Here is a 22,560-nt window from a genome sequence, read left to right on the forward strand (position 1 = left end):
TCTAAGTTTGTACAGAATTGTTATATGGAGATATTTGTCTTTGAGTATTACAGAGAACCTGCTAAATTTTGATTTTCTACTGAAGCCTTATTAGTTATTAAATTCATATTTATCTCAAAATTTGCAAATCGTTCAGCGGCTTAAGTACATGCCGCGCCACCCGCTGCCCGTTAGTCGCCATCGGGCGCTTGTCGACGTAGGATTTATGTCAAATTTTCTCCACCTGTCATAATTTTATTCATATTGATTTACAGCGCGCGAATTATGGAATACCTCGCCTTAAGTGATTTCTGTCATATTTGTAGGCCCTAAAGTTTGTTTATGTTATTAAATTGACAACTGCGATAGCCCAACGGCTTGCAACGTGGACGCAGGATGATTCCCGGTAGGATCAATTTGGGAAATCAAATTTTCTAAATTGCTTCTGGTCAGGGATCTACTCTCGAAATGCAAACTCAATAGTTACTGCCGTTTTCCCACTATAGATGACTTATTGGACTACTCTAGGAACTGTCAAATCCCATTGTCATACATTCCTAGTCCCGCCCCGATCAAAACTCAAATCTGTAGGTCATCCATAGTGGCCATAGTAGTGGTAGAAAAGGGCCGTAACTACGTATTTCGGCGTCGAGAGTAGGGCCCCTATTCTGAGTAGTGATCCGGAGTGAATTCCATTGCTCTGGCACTCATAGTACCGGGAATTCCCCTGGTACTCATAGAATTAATAAGTGTGGTTGTCTGAAACATTCTTGCCATATATTATTCTTGACTAGCTGAAATATATATATTATATATATTTTCTAACAAACCGACACGTTGGTTTGTTAGAAAAAACAAATATAAGCGATTTAAATCCGGAAAAATAGTTTCATTTCCTATGTGTAACAATCGCGAAAACCTAAGAACTCGATGTATATATTATATTTTGTTATTTTTTACTATATAATATTTCGCTTTCAATTCTGTCTTTTTCATATTATTTCATAATTTCTTATTAAATATTACTATGTACATATGGGTATACTTAAAAATCTTTAAAATATTTTCTAGTGTCATTCTTTAAGTTAGTAAAAGTAATTTAGGCTATTTACACGTATAATTACATATATTAGTTTAAAATTGCGTCGTATATTTGTGGTTAAGGTTGGCATAGTTCTTTTTCCGATAAAAATACTGTAAAAAGATTAATGTCCACTTGCATCACACTTAAGTATGTCTTAAACCGATGCTTAAATTGATAAGACACTCTTAACACAATGCGTTATACTCCGTCCAACTATTTATTTAACTTTAGACAGCCCCAATTCTAATCCATTAGTGATGTCATAATGCGTTTCCGATTCGATTTTTTTATAACAATCAATTTTAATTTATGAAGAAGTTTTAATCGTGAATGTGAGCGGGTTCAAAATAAAAGATATTGTCTGATTGGGATCGTGATATTGCGTTGGACAATTTGTGTACTCAATAATTAATAATTAATGTTATTGAGGATTCAAATGACGATTCCCGTTCATATGGAAAAGAATCCGACGATTTATTATAATAAACAATAAGAATTTATTAGAATTATTTCTAATTAATTTCATTTCATTACAATTTATTAGACAGGTACCAAAATTTATCAACGTGAATAATCTTCGTTACATAATTTGTTAGCTCGATAAATACCAATATTATAACCAATATTAATACCAATATTAAATAATTTAGCTCCAAAGCTAAAGAGCACATCTAGCTTCACTAAAATCAAAAAATAAAACAGTCCAGGAAGTATTGCATTTTTGTGTATGGTTGTGTGTCAATAATCATAGAATTTTGGAGGCATGCATAAGTCAAAAGTTAAATAAACGGTTGGACGGAGTATAAGAGTTATTTTAAGACGTACTTAGAAGAAGTAGACATTACTGTTAACTATGTTGGCTTTATCTTTACCTTTGCCACTGTTTGGCATAGATATCTGCAAAGAGAAGGTTTATAATGAAGTACCGAGAACATCACCCCTTTCATTTTATTGTTATATTTTTAGGATTGTAACATATATTGCTGGGTACAACAAAACAATTTCCATGAATTTCAAATTACACCAATTCATCAACGAATACGCAATTTTAAAGTTAACAGCACGTGTAATAAATTTATAGCATCACAGTGAATTCATTTATTATTATAATTTTAACATAAATAAATTTTGCTATGAACTTGGAAATAAAAGTACATAATTTTAGTTGTAGAAATTGTTACAAAAGACACATCTATCTTTGTAAAAAAGTTGTGATTTTTTATAAACTTTTGCATTTGCGCATTTCCAAAATTATTACATTCAAAATTTGTCTTGTCCAATTCTTGACCAGAATTAAGAAACAAAGTGAAATTAAAGTTTTTTAGATATATTTTATTAAAATAATATTTCAAATTGAACTGTTCCAACAATCAGCAAAAATGTTAAAGAATAATAAAAATTTTCTATACGGTAAAAGTGTATTTATATTAACTATTTTTTTAATTTATTGTCTATATTTCTTCTGAAAATTTACTTCGTTCAATATTTATGAAATAGATCAGAAACTTATTTAAATTTTGAGCTCAACTATTTATACATCTTAATTGTAAAATAATCAAAACATCAATCAGTAATTTACATAAAAGATTATTTTTTATATAAAGTATTTTATATTACAAAAAATACCGGAGACAAAAATTAGTAAAACAGAAATATTACTAACATACTATTTTACAGAAGAATAAAAATTCCTCTATATAGATTTTAACGAGACGTATTTCTCAATAGTAATTTCAAATATTACCAATCATCAACAGGAAATGTATCTATAATAATTATAAAATATTATTTTTTACATCGATCATACTAAGTATTCGATTTATTTACATTTCTTTAAATACGTATATAAAGGGCATTTCACATTTACAATTCAGACAGTTTTTTTTACCATAATACCAATGCAATTGTGGAATAGCCCAACTCTTCACGTCAAAGGAAACTTACTTAGGCAGTCTTAGAAGAAATTCGATGTTTTTTACAATATCGTCTCTATTAATCTTTATACATTCGAAAATTAATATAAAAAAGTAAAAATGAAAATAATACTAAAAACATTATAATAAAGAACTATTTTCCTGTGTTAAGACCCTACATCATCTTACATCTGTTCACTGCTTCCGACCCTATGCCGCCCGCATCCAGCCAATGTCCGTCACTTTTCTCAGATCGACCGTCCATCTCGCCGCAGAGCGTCCACTGCGTTTGCTTTGACGTAGTCGCCACTCTAGAACAAGTCTGCTTCATCGGCAATCAACCCTTCTGCAGACTGTGCGGCGCACTGCCACTTAAACTTAGTAATTTTGCGAGCTTTTGGTCAATTTAGTTCTCTGACATATGACTTCATTATGAATTCGGCCCATCAGAAAAACCCCAAGCATAGCTCGCTCCATCGCACGCTGAGAGACGTTCAATTTGTGGATGAGGTTTGTTGTTAATGTCTCCACTCCGTAGAACACAATTCTACCAGTTTAGTTTTACGTCCCGTAACGTAATAACTAGTAGAACTGCTAAAATGTACAGATTAGTAAATCATAGAGTTAAATTTAACCTCTATGCTCTTACTTACGCAATTACTCCACCTCTGTCATAGGTTTTCAACGCCTCAATCAGAATTTTCAGTAAGGACCACATAAAATATTTATATTCAAAATGTGTCTTCTTGTGATCGCCCTGTACAATTTGCTATAAATTGTCATAAATTTCACGCGGCCGCTGGCAACAATTTTCACTGTAAACTTGTAATAGACAATGTGTTGATAGCTCCTAGCAACCGCGCAAATATTTAAACATAAATTGTGTACGATAAATTGTACTGCACCTCTAGCGGTTTCCACGGACGTAAAGGAATAGTTGGCGAAATATTATTTGTACCGTGTCGTCTTATCGCTTCATCTTTAAAGTACAATAGGACAAAAGAGTGAACTGTCTCATTAACGCACGAACCATCTGTATAGTGCAAACAGCTGGTTTAAAGTTGACGTGCATAAAAAACAAAATTATGCAATACAATATTAATAACTTTAAACTATTATGCATTGGCATTTAATTCTAAACTTGATAATCTTTATGCGTAAATAACCTACTGAATTAGTAAAAACAGAGTTGGCAGTCGGTATTTTAAAAAGTACCTACTGTTAAAAAAAACGACTTGTTGAGTAAATAAATAATTGAAAACTACAAAGCAGAAAAAGCATTTAGCACATCCATGACTGGTACGATGGACCAAGATCATTACATCCGTATACGCTATAAATAAAAGAAGTGTAATGTATTAATTACCCTATTGTAATAAAAGAATACGCCGTTCCAAGAGATAACATTCATCGGTGCAAATAACTTCAACTATACAGAAATAGCAATGTTACTTCAAACCATTAAAAATTCGAAAACCTAACATACAAAAATAGATCCAGTTTCCTTAGATGTGAAGAGCCACAGATTAAATAAATTACAGTAATCAGACTAGACACAGCTTTCTCTTGCGTTCGCTAGCAGTGGTGTCCGCGTAGTGACAACTTCTCTTCGCCGCGATAGAGTCCCACTGGTCACGCTCCGCCTGTCGTCCGCTAGCGTACCGATGCTCTATGCAATGGAAAATGGGTTGTTGAAAAGGCACATATATTTTTAAATGCAGCCAAGCTTTCGTAAGTGTATTTGGCTGTTCGGTCTTTTTGTATTTTATATTTACTTAGTTGACATTAAAGTACATGCCTGAGTCACGTTTATTTTTCTAACTACCCTTGTACAGTACACTTTGACTTCTCATATAAAATACTCACAATTTGATATTTATTTTTATAGAATAGAATTATTTATTTCATAACATTAATGGCGCATTAAAACAATTCAAAATATAATAGAATTCACAATTTTTTTTTGTTTCATGTCCGGTGGTCCAAAAATGAGCTGTAAACAATTTGATTTATCCAACAGAACTTTTTTTTTCAGTTTAATTACCTTTTAATTAAAAAAAATAAATGAAACGGAACTGGTATGATTGATTTAGTGTGAAGCCAGGCCGATATTTTTAGATTTTGTATAAATAAAAATATAATGTAACTTTTAACCTAATTGAATACTGCGTATCGGTAAACTCATAGTTAGTAATATGGATAGGTAGGACAGCCTCACACTAGAGCGCGCACCCACTCGGGTACGCTTGTGCATACACATGCCCACATGTAACGTGTCTTTGTGCATACGCTATGTTTAAGCTGTTCTTTTTGTTGATTAAAATAATGATAACATCAGTTTTGAAGTGTCTGTTTTTACTAGCTATTATAAACTAAACGTCTATAATAAGTTATTATTATTACAGTTTATATAGAATTTTATAGTAACAAAGCAAGCATTGTTAAATATTACAATATATACTGTCTATTTACTAACCTGCATTAAATAAAATAATTCATCAGAAATTCATAAGCGTAAATTAATTTATTTTCTATGTGAAAGTTTTTTTTATGTATTACCTGAGCATCAGACGCAGGCGTATTAGGTGTGTGCGGAGTAGTGGATCTGGCTTCATGCTGCTGTAAGCTGTGGGCACTCCGCGATGACCCCACAGGGGGTGACACTACTGCGCCGTAGGGAGGTGGCTCCGGCGGCCGCTCTGATTCCCGTGTGCACTTGAAATCTAAATAGATAAAAGATATAGAAATAAATTTTGACGCTGATAAAATCGACCATCAATAATGCGTTTTCGAGCTGTTTAAAATTAATTCGGGTAAATGAGTATTCTTTACTTAACACGGTCACAGTCCCCCATATAAAGGCCGAAATCAACCTCGTTGTCAACCAGAATTTGTGTGAACTGGTGATAGGTTTTTTTGGTGATAGGATCCTCCCCCAACTCCTGTACTATCCAAGTCACAACTTTTAAAAAATCAGAGCTTTGATTTACAAATGCAAGCAAAACATTTGACATTGATGAGTACGTACTGGCCACGTCATAGGTATGCGTGGACTTATATTTGAAGCCAATTTGCTAATCCATGTGGAGTCGTGGACTATGAACGTGTTAAATGTGAAATGACTAAATTTAATATTAATAAATAAATTATTTCGTCTTTACAACACCTTGAATGCCAGAATGATAACTCCCAATTGAACTTAGTTTTCCAATATTAGCTTACGTACACTCAATGTACATTTTTAAATTCTAAACAGAAACAGCATGACTGCTAAAGGTTGAAAACTACTTATCAGCACGCTTTAGTAGGTATTACGTTTGATGAGCTACATACTGACACAAGTTTACTATGAACGCGGTACTCTAGTGCGCTGATAAATGTTGTCCAACCCTAAGTACCTTTTCCAAGAGGAACGACGTCCGGATTCTTGTCGTCTGGGTGTAAGGGTGAGTGATTGGCGCTATGCATTGAGTTCTTATAAGCCTTCACCGTTTGTAGTGGAGCTAAAATAAAAAACGCTGGGTAAATTCGTTTGAATTTTATTTTAACTTAATATAACATAAAAGGGTAAAAGGTTGAAAAGGTTTATGAAAAACGTCTGTTGGAATGTAATCGATCTGCGGTAAAGTTAGTAAAAGTTTCAGTTCGTAGCACAAAAAAATATTTAAAACTTGAAGTTAATTTATTGAATATAACGAAACTAATAACTATAATTGTATATTGTAATCACATTTACATAAAACAAGAACGTCACAAAGTAAGGCACGGGTAATAATAATTTCTAAACATCAATATTATTACGGTACGCACGCAATACACGAGTTAATCTAAACCTGGCACTAACCTGGTACTGACTTTTTATTACTCTTTACTTTTAACGCGTTTTTATACAGATATTTTAACTACGATCAATAAATAAGGTTTTATTCACTTTGTTACGGAATCGATGGCTTCTAAATTTATATTTCTGTATGGAATATTGATCTATACAATACAGTTTTTAAAGTTCAACTGCGGTGAGCAATATAACCACATTTACACCGTGCACCATATAGTATTATATTATTAGTATTGACTGCCTCCGTGGCAGAACGGATACCATGCTAGGTAGCCACGCAGAGATCCCGGTTTCGATTTCCGGGCCAGGGGAAATATTTGTATGGCCTACATTTATTTATCTCGTGAGGTTGTGTGGAATTTGTGGTTGTCTATGTGTGTGTTCATGGCACCCGCTTTACAGGGTCTTCCATTTCGGGGCTATGAGTGTGTGCGTTATTTATTTACTTAACCCCGGTGCTATGAGTAACAAAGCAAAGGTATTCACTCCGGGGCACTACCCAGAACACTTAGACCATAACCAAATTTGAAAAGCGACTTTCCCAAATTATCTTTATTTGTAGGTAAGTAAATTAAACTTGAAATCGTCATATCGACTAAGCTTATTGCTTATTTGTAAGGCAGATTTCCCCAAGAAGAATGATCTAAGAAATCTTCTCTGGGGAATCCTACGAATGAGCAAGAAAATCTAGGAGTTGCTTTTTGTAAACATATTTTTGAATACATATTTCTAACATCTTAGGTCGACATTACCTGCAAGAGCTAAATGGGTCACTATCACGGATTTTTGACATCCAAGTACACAAAAGCTGTGCAAAAGTGTTATTATTTACATAAATAGCACATTTTAAATATCATCCGGAATCTTATTATAAAAGCGTATATATTGCCCCTTAAACGAATTTGTTTGTGACTTTGTGAAGATGACTGCCAAGAACAGCTACTTTATTTTAATTTCTCGTATTAATGTTATGTCTTTCACTATTTTGTATTAAAAAAATCCTCGCAGGGCAAACTGTTGCCAGAGGTCAGAGGTCATCGAGGTCGTCCACATAATACAACATAATAGAGAAACTGAAACAGCGACAGCCTTATAAATTATGAAATTCCCTGTCTGCCAGCTGTAAGCTCATACAACCCCTATTCTAAAGATTTTTTAAGTAAGTTTGTTCCATCTTGGATCCCATTTAAGCTCCAGGTATAGGTCATTACCTATGCCACTGTCAAGACTAAGTCCATTTACAATAAAAAAAATATTTTTAATGCAGAAACACGGCACTTTAAGTATTAACATGAATCGAAGATATTAAGGTAATATTTCAATGGTTGATGGTTCTACTGCTTTCATAACGACATACATTAGACTTCCATGATGAAAACAACATAATTCAAATATAAAATGGCACTGCATAAACTAAAGTTATTTGTTAAAGTAGCTGACTGACGAGAGACAATAACATTACATTAGAAGGAAATGGGTTAACAATAGCGGGCTTTACACTGACACTCTATCACGCGTGATACAGCAATCGTGCGCAATTGGACGCTCTTTCCGTTGTAACAAAAAACGAACATGAGAACGTTAGTTTTAAAAAATTCAAACAGGTAATCGCGCACGATTGCGCGTGCAGGCTTACCCGAGCGCAATCTTGGACATTCCTGTTCACACGCAATAGAGTGACTGTGTAAAGGGGGCTAATAACACTACATTAGAATGACATGGGTTAACAATTCATTCGTCAAATTCCTTAATACTCGAATACTGTCCTCCGTGTCATAAATAACGTAATGCCCTTTTTGGCGAAATTGAGTTATTAGCATATTTGGAAATAGCAAAACGAAATCTACAAGCCCCTATAAGTGGTTTTTTATATCTTATTTAGTTTAAGTTTTATTGTTAATTTGTTTAACAACAAAACTTAAATTGATATTTTTCACATAAAAAAAACTTTAGGTGCCAATACCTCGAAAGTCACCTGTACAAAGTATAACACAGTCCGTGGCATCAAAAAGGTCGTCTGGCAAACTGGTGTCAGGGCACGAGGGACAGGATATTACGTGTTCCTTTGTTTTTGGGCCGTTCGAATAGTTTATAGTTATCAAACGATCAATATACTCGGACATTCATGAGGTTGTGACATGACTGTTGCGGCATATGCATATTTTTGTTTGATTATACGTTGTGACTTTTTCACCTGAACTACTTTTACGAACATAATTTTGTCTTTAGACATGGATTCTTTCCTTTTTATTAGTTATGCTACCAATACATGGGTTGTTATACGGTAATAACCCCTATTAAATATGCAGTAACGTACGTTTCCAGATAACAAGCGTCATCGATCTTGATTAGGGAATGAATTTTTTAAATTTTAATGCCCTAGTGTGAACAACATATCACCCTTAAATATTTTATGATGCCCTTAAGTGTGCACTGTCTCTTCGGTTGGAAAATTTACATTCATGCATCATGATAAGAGTTTTTATACATTATGAAAATCATCATCGTACGTAATTAAGATTAAGTTTGTATGTTTACATCCCAAGTATGTAAACTTCGTTTTTTTGAATATTAGAAACGAGGTGAATAAAGAAGGGTTTGCAAACAGGTTGTTTTTCAGAAATTATATTGAAAGGTTGTGTCATTTTTCTAATTCTACATAAGCAATAAAGAAGGACATTTGGCGGACTTCGAGACGGGTTCCTATGCAACCTACTGGGGCCAGCATCGGATCGATACGTCTTCAACGCCGTTCACCAAACGAAAATTAACATAAAGAGCTACCTACTAGCAATAAACTTTAACAGAAAATAATATAAATTCTGCAAATCAAAACTATTAAAAAACTAATGATACAGTAAAATAATGCGAATAATTAAAATATCAATAATGTGAAACACTCTTGTGGCGGGACATAACCACGTCATACGCCTAAAACATTCCATTTGTTTTCCATCTCTGCTTTTTAGGCGCTGTCTTTGTTTTTTTATTTTTTACTTTATAATAAATAAATAAATAACTAAATGCCTTATTATTCTATAATAATAAATTTAAAAAAGCAAAAAATAAATTAAAAGTACACATTATGTTATTTATTAATAAAATTGTAATCCGTGTCCATGATTAAAAAGAAATATAATATTATATGTAGATATCAAATGAGTGTACAATTCCGTGATATATCGTGTCCGATAAAAAAACCTCTTTGAAGCTATTTCTAATGCTAAAAAACGAAGTGTATATATTTGTAAAGATTGCTTGTTATGTAACTTGAATAATTTAACTACTTATTTGGTTTTTTCGGATTTACTTTTCCTACATTATAATTACTACAACATTTCGAGATGTTTATTCGCAGCGATTCCAATTTGTGTGTTTACCAAACACCCACACCAAGTAAAATTTTTCTTCTAAACGTACATAAAATAAAAACACAGATCAAATGAAGATTTTTCATAAACAAACCATGTGCTTGAAGTGGTCGTAGACTCAATAAAAATGTCGTGAGTGGTGACTGAACATCTGCAATGTCAGTCGAAATGCAGAAGGACATAAATCACATATTGAAATGCAATGAAAGCTGGAACGGAACGTTCAAAAATTCTGAACACGCGACGGAATTTGCCTCCGTTCTGCATGAAATTCGCAGCACAAAATGGATCTTTATAGACTCTTTTATTAGAAATAAAATAGAAAAAGTTTTAATAATTCATTCCAATTTTGTCACTTAACAAAATTTTAAGAAAAGCAAATAAATACTGAAACTAGACAAAATATATAAAATCAAATCCGACGCTCGTTACACTTATAAACAAAATTTGAAGAGAAGAAAAAATGGGCACTGGTATCGTCAAAGACAAAAGATATCAGTGTTGCTATATAAATAATTAAAATATTTTTTAAATATTTTACGTTATCAAATTTTATGTTCTATAATGATTGAAAATTAAAGTGCCTTGGAATCAGACGCTTATAAAAGCGCTGCAGTGACCCCACTGTGGCGCTGTAGCTGCGCCACTACTAATTTTCATACAATATAATATTTAGAACACTTTACACACAAATTTAGAGCGCCACACGCGCGCTACTTTCGCAGTTCAGAAATTATATGAAAATTAGTAGTGGGACGGCTGCAGCCACAGTGGAGCTTAATATTCTTATGTTATTAGTTTTTTTAATATTATAATATATTAATTCCAATGTACATAAAGAAGTTTTACAACTTTATTGACCATTTATCATTTCAAGGAACCTACAATATCACTTCTGCTTTTTAAGAAGTAGTCCTAATTTCCTCGTTTCGTAGAATAAAAACAACATTTAAAGGTGTTAAGGCCAATCTATTGCTGTGTCATTTATAACAATTCCCGTGTATCCAGGCCGGTTGAAATGTTTAGAAAGACAAATTATTGCTACCTTACTCCAAGACACGAAGCGATGGCGTGTTCTAAAATCCAACTAATGCCAGTGGTTTCGATGATTTAGATTAATTTTGTTCACGATTTAATTGTTTTTTATTTTAAAGAAAAAGTGGTTGTAATACGAATACCATACATTCATGCCAAATTTTAAGTTTCTAAACTGGTAACGATTTAGAGTTTTGTTTACCGTCTTTTGATATTAAAATTTCTTCAATGTCACTTTTGACACGTTGCTATTTTTTAAATAAATTTTATACTTCCAGGAAACTGTCAACAAACTTGCAGTTAACAGGCTTGTGTTATGTAACTTAAAACTTATTCTTATGCTCGTTTTGATTACATTTACGTTCACGAAATGTTTGTCATTTATCTGTTTACAAAATTTGTAAACGATTTCAGTTTGCATTAATGGTTTTTAATCGTAACCTTTAAAAGTTTTATTTGAATTAATTGGCTTTGATTAAAAATTGTCACTGAGGAACTTATTTCCCAAAAATTTGTACCTATCGTGGAGAATCTGACCAGTTTTTTTTTATTGGAGTGACAAACGATATGTCCTAAAGAAATCGCTTCGCTTAATGTTTTTCAGTAAATGATATTGTTTAACACCAGACCCTCAATATGGTTAGCATTTAGTATTTGGCCGCTTGAATGTCACGCGATCGGCAGACATAATTATCTACCGACCGCGTACTTGGGTATTAATGATGTAATGAGTTCAAGAATTTATGAACGGTATTGAAGTTTTAATCTTGTGTGGGAGGCAATTAAAGCAGGTAAAATAAATATTTATTTATCTGAGTTTGATCTGAGTAAAAAATGACATATTTTGGTAGTGATTTCATTCTTATCTTGATTAATAAAACTGGAGAAACGGCAGTGCTTACGCCAATATCCTTTTTTACAATGTTTTTGGTTTGACAATGATTTAAAAATTACAAATTTACTGTCACGGACATTTTTTTTTTTGCAATAAATTATGAATACTTTAAATGCATAAAAAAGCTAGAGAAGAGATGTACATTTAATAATTTAAAATGTTTTACCAAAAATAATCACAAGGCTGAATATGTCAAAGCTCTGCCTTCTAATTTTGTTTTTTCTTACGAACAAAACCGTAATTAAAAAATCCGCCATTTTCATAAAATTGCTCGAAAAAATGGTATTACTTTGTAATCCATTTATATCCACAAATATGACTTGTTTAAATGATCGTCGGGTATAAAGGAATGTACTTCGATCTATTTTTTGAGCGAAGAGCAAATGACAAAAAAGATATCTCTTGTTTTCTTAATTTTTTTTTATGTTTCCAAGGAACCGGACGAACAAGTCGTGCGCCTGGCGGTAACGACACGCCTATCTGTGACAGTTGCCGTGCTATTAGGAGCTGTAAATCGCAAAATCTGAGATACACTGCCGTTGCACCCATTACCTTGAGACATATGTTGATAAATGCCATGTGCCTGTTATTTCACCAGCACCCTTCAGAACCGGAATGCAGTAATGCTAACATTACCTTTTGGCGGCAGAAATAGGTAAGGTGGCAGTAATTTCCTGGAACTCTTTCATAAGGAGCTTTACCGTTGCTAAATTTATTGCTAAAATTAAGAGATTGCGCTGTTTTCTTCCACATGTATCACAGTAAGTCGTGTGTCACACGGGCGTTATGGTTATTGCAAACCAGTTAACACTTTGAGCCAGAGCCCTGGGCGAAGGTTTAAGCTTCACAAGTTGACACATTAAGCCCAAACCGAAGATGAGTTTGCAATAATCTACTTTCCACCCCAATAAAACAATGCACTATTGCTTGTACGACCTATCATTTCCATGAACGTATTTTTTAGATCACCGCCGTGCCATTACAGTATCAATTTCCTTCCATGTGTACAAAAGTGACCCTGTATTCCTACGTATATAATTCTCTGATATGTATAAATCGATTCTATTCCATTCATAGTAGCGTTGGATATGTCGTAAAAATTCCAACTTTAACCATTCTCATTCCGCTCGTATTGTCATCGCGACCGTACGAGCGGTTCGCACGCTATCCGTAACATATGAAGTCGAGGTGAAATCGTGAAGTTCCACTTTAAGGAATTACAGTTCCGAATTGGTTTTGGAACTTTTTAACCCTTTTTCGACATGCAACGCAAACTAGGCATTTTATTATGCATACTAGAGTTTTATACTGAAATAATAACGAAGGTTAAATAGAGTGTTGTTGAGTGTATGTGGTACGTAAACTTTTGCCATACGTTCTATGGATCTACTATACTGATAATTTTTATAATGTATCTTTGTTCTTAATGTTGATTGCATAGGTGATGCAAAATCACTTTTACACGTACGTATGGAAATCTTAGTCCAAAACTTGGCGGCGTAACAGATATTGCCAAATTAATATTTTATTCTTTGCATCCCTTTCATGGTCAGTAACGACAGTTTTGTGGTTGTCTATGTGTGTGTCCATGGCACCCGCGATACAGGGTCTTCCTAGAGCGGGGCTATGAGTGAGTGCGATATATTTTTTATTATTACTTCAGTAGCAGTAGAGCTCCATGTGAAAGAGTTAGTCCAGGGAAGTGCTGCCACCTTAAGTATGTCTCCCGTCAAGCAGTGATGTGACCATTTTTTTGTTTGCATTAATATTGGACATAACTGGTTGATGACGTTACCACCTCATTCAACCGTGACTATGGGATCTGTAAAGGGCCCGAAACGTCGGTTTGTTTGAAAAAACAAATATACGCGATTTAAATCCGGAAAAATAGTTTCCTTTCCTATGTGTAACAATCGCGAAAACCTAAGAACTCGATATATAAACTAAAGATTATTATACAGCTTCTGCGTACTTGAATGACAAGAATCCGTGGTAGTGACCCGTTTAGCTCTTGCAGGTGGTCTCAATCTGAGATATTTGAAATAAATATTGTAAATATTAAATGTAGTCAAATGTAAAGAGCAACCCCTAGACTTTCTTGCTCATTCTTCTCAAGGGACTCTGCCATATGAATGAGCAGTAGAGTACAATTAATATGACGATTTCAAGTATAATTTGCTTACTTATAAAATAAAGATAATTTGAAAACGGTTAAATTATATTATGAATAAAATTAGGCCCCCGCGGCAAGGTGCCCAAGATGCTGGCAGCGTTCCCCTTTGTATAGCCATGCTATATATGTTGGGCAAGGTAGCTGCCGGCCCTAGGGCTTCCTAGACAGTCAAAAACTTTTTGGATAAAATTTTATACAGATGAAGGGCACTGGGACCCCACGGGCCAAGGGATTCTACTCCAATAGGTGCAAACAGGTAGTAGGAATCGAGGTCCTGGTACTTATTACTGTTTATTTTTTCCGCCAACTCAGCTGCGTTACTTTTACAGCTATTAACTAAGTACGGCAACTAAATCGAAAATAAAAAATTTAATGCGCCATTTGAACTGCCAAAGAAGTTTACCTTCGTATTGCATCGGTCGGTGATGCCGTTTCCTTGCCATAACAGCAATGATGACCACGACAGCCAAAGTTCCGATGATGCCTGCAATGATGCCGAGTGCCCAACTCGTGTCGACGTTTACACTGGCTGTTTTTGCCTCTGTGAAGAAGAAGAGTACGAAGTTGTAAAAAAGCACGAAAGAGGTGACAAAAGATGAAAAAAAATGTATTAAGTTGGTAAAGTCAAATACGAGATTTTACATTTAGAATTTTTAAAACGCTCGCATTGTAAGCATAAAGTTAAAAAAATCTTGAGATATAGCACCTCGATGAATTATAAATAATAAATAACGTACATACTCATAGCCCCGCACTAGGGAAATCCTGCATCGCCGGTGCCATGGACACACAAACAACCACAAATTGCACCCAAATTCATGGGAAAAATAAATATAGGTCATACAAATACTTCTCCCGGTCTGGGAACTCGGGTCTTTTGCGTGGCAAACCAGCATGGTAACTGATCGGCCACTGAGGCAGATTTTTTTTTTATAACATTAAGTGACGGCACAAGAAATCAACTTCTTATCGGTATTTTAAATTTTTATTGAATTGATATTCAATTATTTTTTTGTGAAATTATTCCACTACTTTGTTATAATTATTAATACAAAGGTCGAACACTCAAAAACAAATACTTCGATCCGGCCGGATTCGAACCGACGTCTTCTAGCTTTCCGTGTCAGACGCTATACCAACTAAGCCACGGAACGAACCAGCGGACCTCACAATTTTTTCTGTGCTTGGGTCGTATCTTTGTATTTGGTTTTTTCAACGACTTTTTCGTCGTAGCGCCATCTATGAGAAATCTACGGAAGTTTTATCACCCTTCTTATCGGTAGTTTCAGAAATACGTAGATTACGTAATTGATGAAAATACCATGCTTAACGTAGGTTTATAAATAATAAACTAAATATACGTTACGAAAATTTATTTGACCTTACCTAAGCGAGTTTACTAGTTAAATTTTCATTAATGGCTTTAAAAAAAAATTCGTTTCGATCTTATTTACAAGCATGCGCAAAGCTTTACCGTTATCTCTCTACGAAACTACGATTTATTTTCGAGGTATCACCTTAAGTGACAAGCCCAGAGGGCTCAGAGTGGACTATATATAATTTAACACAGTCAGAACTGTCATTTTTACATAAAAGACGAAGGCAAATAAATCCCTACTTTGTTTTTTGTTTTCAAATAAATGTGATTTTCATCATGACTACATACGATAGAATCAGAATAAATTCTAAGAATAAGTTCTTCAAAACCTAATATACAGATATTTACACATAAAGTGACATAAAGGTAGGTTTCGCAACCAAAATTACCTGTATGTATTGTTAATCTTGACAAAGTGTGCACCCTCATTGTAGTAGTCTCAGATCGTCCTCTAGCGTTATGCGCATAGATGAGCAACTTCAATGCTTTGCCGGAGCCAAGTCCCCTTAATTTCCACACTGGAATGGCTGTTGAAACGTTTGCAAGGAGATGCCCGGATTCCCAAACTTCGACGAAATATGTCGTACGCAGGCCACCGTCATAGCCTAAGAAGAATAATCAAGTAATATTTTATTAAGTACACTACGATCATTCCACTGAAAATCAGGTACAAACACAAATAGGAGTCGAATCGATGTCTGTTGCCTTAACGTGGCTACAGCGATAGACGTGGATTCGAAACCAGTCGGATCCATGGAATCGTTCTTTGTGTTTCTTCTATCTTTGTATCAATAATAAATACAATAATCAAACGTTGATTTTAAATTTAGTTCTAAAAATAGACGAAAAAGGTCTTGGAAATCACGAAGAGTTGTTTTATCACAATATCAAACCATAACGATTAAATTTTAATGTACAGTCAACACACGTTCAAAGCGATCTAACATATTTATAAGTTCAGAGTCATAAAGAATTTAAAATGTGCTTTAATATTGAAACCGAAAACAATTGTAAAGTGTACCTTGTATTCATTAGCATAATATAAATTTTTGTTAAATATTGAAATATTTAAATGAAATAACATTTAAAAAATACATATCAAACGGCCATATTGATCTATAATGTTTTGCCATCTTTCAGGCAATTTTAGAGTTCTTCTTTCATACAAATTACTGTTGTATAAAATACAGCTCTAAATATTGTTTGATGGTTTCTTTCAAAGAATTTTGAAACAACAGAACAAGTGAAAATCTGAAAGTGTAAGTCGGGCAAATATGGTGGATGAGGTAAAATACATCACAACCTAACTACAATAGTTTTTGACGACTTGGTAAAAATGTGTGCGATTTGGTATTATCCTGATACAATACGACACCTTTACTTTCCACCAGATTTTTTCGTGAATTACAAAGAATCCCTTTCAGCCTTTTCTAAAATAAAATATTCTTTTTAAAATGGCCATAGACAAAGCTACAGTTTAAAAAATATTTTTCTGTTTTAAGTTAGATAGTGACAAAATCCGCACGGATTTTTTGGCCAATTCATTATTTTGAGCACTCTGAACGTTTGATTCAAACAAAGCACGTGGATGTATGATGATATTTTTCGCAAGTTTATCAATTTGGTGCAGACTGAATCATATTCACTTACCAGCAACACATCTCAGTTCAGCTGAATCTTCAGTCAAATTCAAAGACGAACAATTAAATGGTGGATCTGGTTTTATAGCTGGCAGTAATGTATAACGACAAGGTTCTATCTGCCGCCCAGCTAAATTAGTTGCCCTGCAGGACAAAGATCCATATTCTGTCTCTGTTGTTGGCGTGTATAAAAGAACAGATGTTCCTGTTGGATCGATTGTGAATTTTGCCTGTTGAAAAAGGAAACAATTTTCGCTGATTTAGATAAATAGATAAACTTTTTTTTGTCTTGCATCACACACAGAAATTAATCGCACAATATCACATAGACAGTATCGATATTTAGATTGCAACATAAAATGCACCAGATTAAAACGCAAATAGAATCAAAACAGTTCAAATAATCTGCGCTTACACAACAATAAAACAAATCAACCGTTCTTTTGCAGTCGATCGTGCTATGTTTGGTGAATAAAAATAGCTGAGAAAAAAACAAAAGAGAATTATGTGTATATACAAATGATAAAAATAAATTAATTAATAGTGAGCACTTACTGGATCAAGTTCCACGGTACCCATAGAATTATTGAGTGTCCATTGAAAGTTTTTCGGTAATGGAAAGGCATCCACTTCACATGTAACTTTAGCAGCTTCGTTTAACGCAGCTCCAACTATTGTTGTTTGTGAGTTAGTGCAGACTGGCTTATCTAAAAAGAAAACAAACGATTATGATAAAAAATACAATATTCTTCGTCTTAAATGATATTTCAAATTTACTTTCGAGTCAATTTTCTTTTTTGGTGTACAACCAGCCTATTGGAATATAGTAACAATCACCAATATATATTTGCAAAACTAAGGTAGCATCACTAATAACGTGAATGCTTTGCTAGCTGTGGGATCTTCAGAATTTTATGTCTGTGATTACTTGGACTTTCTCTCACAAACCGGTCAATTCGATACCCTGCATCAGAGTAACTCTTTTGCAGCAGAAACTGAAGGGATATAAGAGAACTTTAGTAACATAATTGTAGTTAATTGTGTGGTTTTTTATAAACAAAAACCGACCTCAAAACCTCGTGGAATTACGTCTATTTGCCAAGTTTTAACGAATTGAAAAGTTACCGAAAAGTGTGCGAAACCGGATTCAATCCCCTAGTTTACCACCCTTGAAGGTAGAAGTAGGTAGAAGAGTATTTTCTTTTTAAATTTAAATGGGACCAATAATGAGGTACCCTCCTTTCAACAGAAAAGAATCATCAAAATCGGTTCACAAATGACCGGTGTTATCGCGTAACATACACACAATAGAAAATACATTGAGAATTGAGAAACTCCTCCTTTTTTTAAATTGGTTAAAAATTTTAATCAGAACATTTGGAACAGTAGTGCTAAGTGGAATAAAAATAATGAATACTATGATTCTAAATAACCTAGATGTACTCGTCCAAATCGTTGAGTTTAAAGTGCCCTACATACGTAGTTACTCTTTAGTTACGACCGTTTACAACACTCCTACATATTATCATGCTAAAATACCTTTTCTACACCTGGAAAATAAAGCAATAGAAAGCATAATATCTCTTATATATCTTAGCATGAACAAGTAAAGTTACTGCTTCTCTAAGCCATAAGCTGATCTGAGGAATACTGAGTATGCACTCAGCTTCCCTCGCTAGGGACTGCAATCGTTACAAAAATGTTATATCGATATTGTTTTAAAAATTGAAACATGTATCAGTTAACTACAGGAATTACTTTAACCCATAATTGCAGGCTAGGACATAGTGGATGCAATTATTATAGATAACTTTATAAACTTAAGAGCATATATTATAATAATCTTTAACACTCTCACACAGTACTCTCACATAATCTTTAAAACTCTCAGACAGTAAAATTTAGACATGATTAATCAAGGTAAGGTTATTTGCTTTCCGCTTCACTTTCCATCATTGTCGCACGTTTTGTTATTTTTATTAACATTAAGTTATGATAATATATGTCTCCATATTATTAATTCATGAGAAACTGAAGCACAACAACGATATTGCATTTTGATGTACTTTTTTTAAATTTTTTTTTTAAATTTCAGCTGCGAATAATGTTACCCGCTTAGACATAGAGAATTTATTTTGTAAAGTTGCAGCATTGAAATGCGGTTTCATACTGGCTTGTCATTTGTATTGTTGTTGACTAAATGACGCCTGTCAGTCATATTTAAGTGAATTGATGATGGAACATCGACAAACATTCCGCATCGATAAAACCCACTCTAACAGCTGTGAGGTATTTGTAACACTATCTATTCATGATATTCGCTCAATAACCTCACACGATCCTATGCATGTTATTGAGAATCAGAGTCAGTGCAACGCTGCATTGCATGCATTTGAGAGCTATACAGCATTCCTATGAAATAGGGAACGTGTCGTAAGCCAATAAGGCATATGACAGGAAAAAAATATTGCTACGATCAGTTCACAAGTTGGAAATGAATCTGAAATTCGTTTCTCGTTACCTTAAGTAACAACAGAGATATTAATGGTTAAAGTCAGTGGTGGGTGGATACTCAGTCCCTTTTTAGCAAAACGACCATTAATATAATGCTATTAAGGTTTTGACGTAAAGCTTGTATGGCTCCATTAAAGTTTTGAAGTCACGAACAAGAATTACTTATTCTTTCTGATTTTTATTTTTACATTTCAGTATCAATTGACATCGTCCAGGGAAGTATTGTAATGTTCACTTTACTGCTTGGCGGCAGAAATAGGTAAGGTGCTATTTCTGTCAAAAGTGAGCATTACTTATTTCCAGTTTGGAAGGGTAAGAGTGCTGGTGAAATCACAGGCACATGGGACTTACAAACTTATATCTCAGTGTAACGGGCGCAGTGGCATTGCCCCTCAGAGCTTTGCGATTTAAAGCTCTGAGTGGCACTGCAAATGTTATGGACAGGCGTGTAGCTTACCATCAGGCGCACGACTTGTTCACCCCGTCACTTGATATTATTAACAAAAAACTATTTTTTTATTATTAAGGAGTAGCATTGAATATTTATTAATACAAAGATCACAGCCCTGGTATGGCACAGACGCAGGTTCGAGTCTTGTCAGATCGAAGTTTTCGTTGTGTTCGATCTTTGTATTAGTAATTATAACAAATTAATGGAGTAATTTCACAAAAAAATAAATTAATATCATGGCTAGTAAAACATTACAATATTCATTACAATAAATAACAATGAATATTAATTTGACACTTGACAATTGACAAGCACTATTCTATTTTTAAAGCCTAGTTTATAAATATTTTTAATAGTAAAACGCATTGACTTACAAATAAATGGACGACGGGTCTAATACAAAAACCACGAAAAAAATGTCCCAAGTCAACCTATTCCAAATTTAAATTGTAATGTCATCGCAGTATCGCGCTGTCAGTAGAACAAATGAAGACTAAAGCGGAGTGTCGCGCTCTGTATACGATTTTAGCGCCTTACAAGTGCGGACACTTTTTAGCGCGGACCCGACGTCCATATAATTGTAAGTCAATGGTAAAACGCGAAAGGATGGGATTTATATATGAATGTCGATCCCTAAAAATCTGCCAGTGTTGAATGATTTCAAGATCAATTTTTAATTAATTGTACATATTTTAAGAATGACGACGAGACGTATTCATACATTTGTGTATTTGTATTTTATAGCAGATAATCAAATAGAAGTATTTAAGTTGTACATTTTTGGAATGTACTCGCCTATTATAGATGTGAACAGTTTAGGTATATAGTACATGAGTTATGCGTCACACGAGATGCGCATTCAATTTGCGACTCCGATAGACTACTGCGATTGACGCCGGGTCTCATGCAAATTTGAGGTGGTAAGTCATAGTGTGATATGTGCCTCACATTCCGTCGAGTGACAGCTTGTATTGGAATTCATACACGGTGTCTATGCCGTCAATAAACCGTATTTTAAAAATTTTCTGTATACGTCGAATCCTTTCTTTTTTCTTTTTAACCGACTTCGAAAAAGGAGGAGGTTCTCATACCACTGCATTTTTTGTATGTATGTTATGCGATAAGTCATTTGTGAACCGATTTTGATGATTCTTTTTTTAGTGGAAAGAGGGCACCCCAGTATTGGTCCCATTTAATTTTAAAGAAAATATTCCACCTCTAAGGGTGGCAAACTAGAGGTCGAATCCGGTTTCGCGCACTTTCTTGTAACCAATTTTAATAAAACTTGGCAAATAGATGTAATTCCATGTTTTTCAAATCGATTTTTATAGTACAGTGTACTGAAATTACGTTTCGATCTAAATCGTATACATTTCTCTTTTTAAGCCATCGAGTGTATAACCAGAAATAGAGACGAAATAAGGACCATCCATCCCTAGAATCTCATCAGTCAAATGGCACTGATATCACTTTTAAATATCAACTCTCGTCTGCGCTGAAACCACAAAATAGAAAGCTGAAATAGTACAGCGCCAACAACTAACCTGTGTGTACGTCTCCGTATCTACAAACATATTCTGTATTTATTGTAATAAAGATAATATCTCTAACTATGGGGGGCTGTGCCATTCGGTGGTGTGGGAAAAACAGCAAAACATCTAATTACAAAACAAACGGAATCACATTTCATCGGTAATTAAATATTAAATTATGTAATTTTTTAAATTTTTTTTGAGCCCAGTTGTCACCGTAATGATATGGCAGAATAGTTGTTAAACAAATTAAATGACATTTCGTCTCTATTTCTGGTTATATACTCGATATTTTAAGCAAACCACTGTTTCAGGGTCTTTATAGGTCCCAGCTATGTATAATCTGTGTACATATAGTCATTTAAATAATAGCCCAAGCGGCGTAGTACTGTAGTAGTAGTAGAAACAAAAATTGTTCGACATCAGTTTCACATGCAAATACAGTGAGTGTAGTGTGTCGGAACTTACGTAACCATAGGTAACGTTACAAAAAGGCAAGATGAGTGCAATCATTTAACAACGTTGAAAAATGGCATAGTTTGTGCCATTTAGCACGTCAATAGCGGTCATTGACCCGATTTTCATCCCAAACTCACAATTCAACAGCGACCAATCGCCAATCAATATAAATGTAATTTTAAAATCGCTTAAGTAAACGATTACATAATGAAAGGCATTCAAAATACGAGTGTGGGTTTTTGAAACGAGCCGACAGACGAGTTTCATAAAAACATCTCACGAGTGTTTTAATGCCTAA

The 22,560-nt window shown here is 34.1% G+C and overlaps 1 protein-coding gene across 1 annotated transcript in view; it reads right to left on the minus strand.

The window, feature by feature from the left end:
• Positions 1-4,293: 4,293 nt before the first annotated feature.
• LOC113235391 (nephrin-like) overlaps positions 4,294-22,560 on the minus strand; it is a 187,437-nt gene continuing 169,170 nt past the window's right edge. Inside the window, exons 10-16 of the mRNA XM_026471070.1 lie at positions 17,862-18,013; positions 17,317-17,536; positions 16,056-16,271; positions 14,692-14,829; positions 6,375-6,479; positions 5,536-5,699; positions 4,294-4,645 (exon numbers count right to left, since the gene is read on the minus strand). Of these exons, the coding sequence (XP_026326855.1) occupies positions 4,526-4,645; positions 5,536-5,699; positions 6,375-6,479; positions 14,692-14,829; positions 16,056-16,271; positions 17,317-17,536; positions 17,862-18,013 (1,115 nt within the window). The 3' untranslated portion in view covers positions 4,294-4,525. The remainder of the gene's footprint in view (positions 4,646-5,535; positions 5,700-6,374; positions 6,480-14,691; positions 14,830-16,055; positions 16,272-17,316; positions 17,537-17,861; positions 18,014-22,560) is intronic.

The sequence above is a fragment of the Hyposmocoma kahamanoa genome, unplaced genomic scaffold, assembly GCF_003589595.1.
Source record: "Hyposmocoma kahamanoa isolate Upper Pololo Valley unplaced genomic scaffold, ASM358959v1 87, whole genome shotgun sequence".
Lineage (NCBI taxonomy): Eukaryota > Metazoa > Arthropoda > Insecta > Lepidoptera > Cosmopterigidae > Hyposmocoma > Hyposmocoma kahamanoa.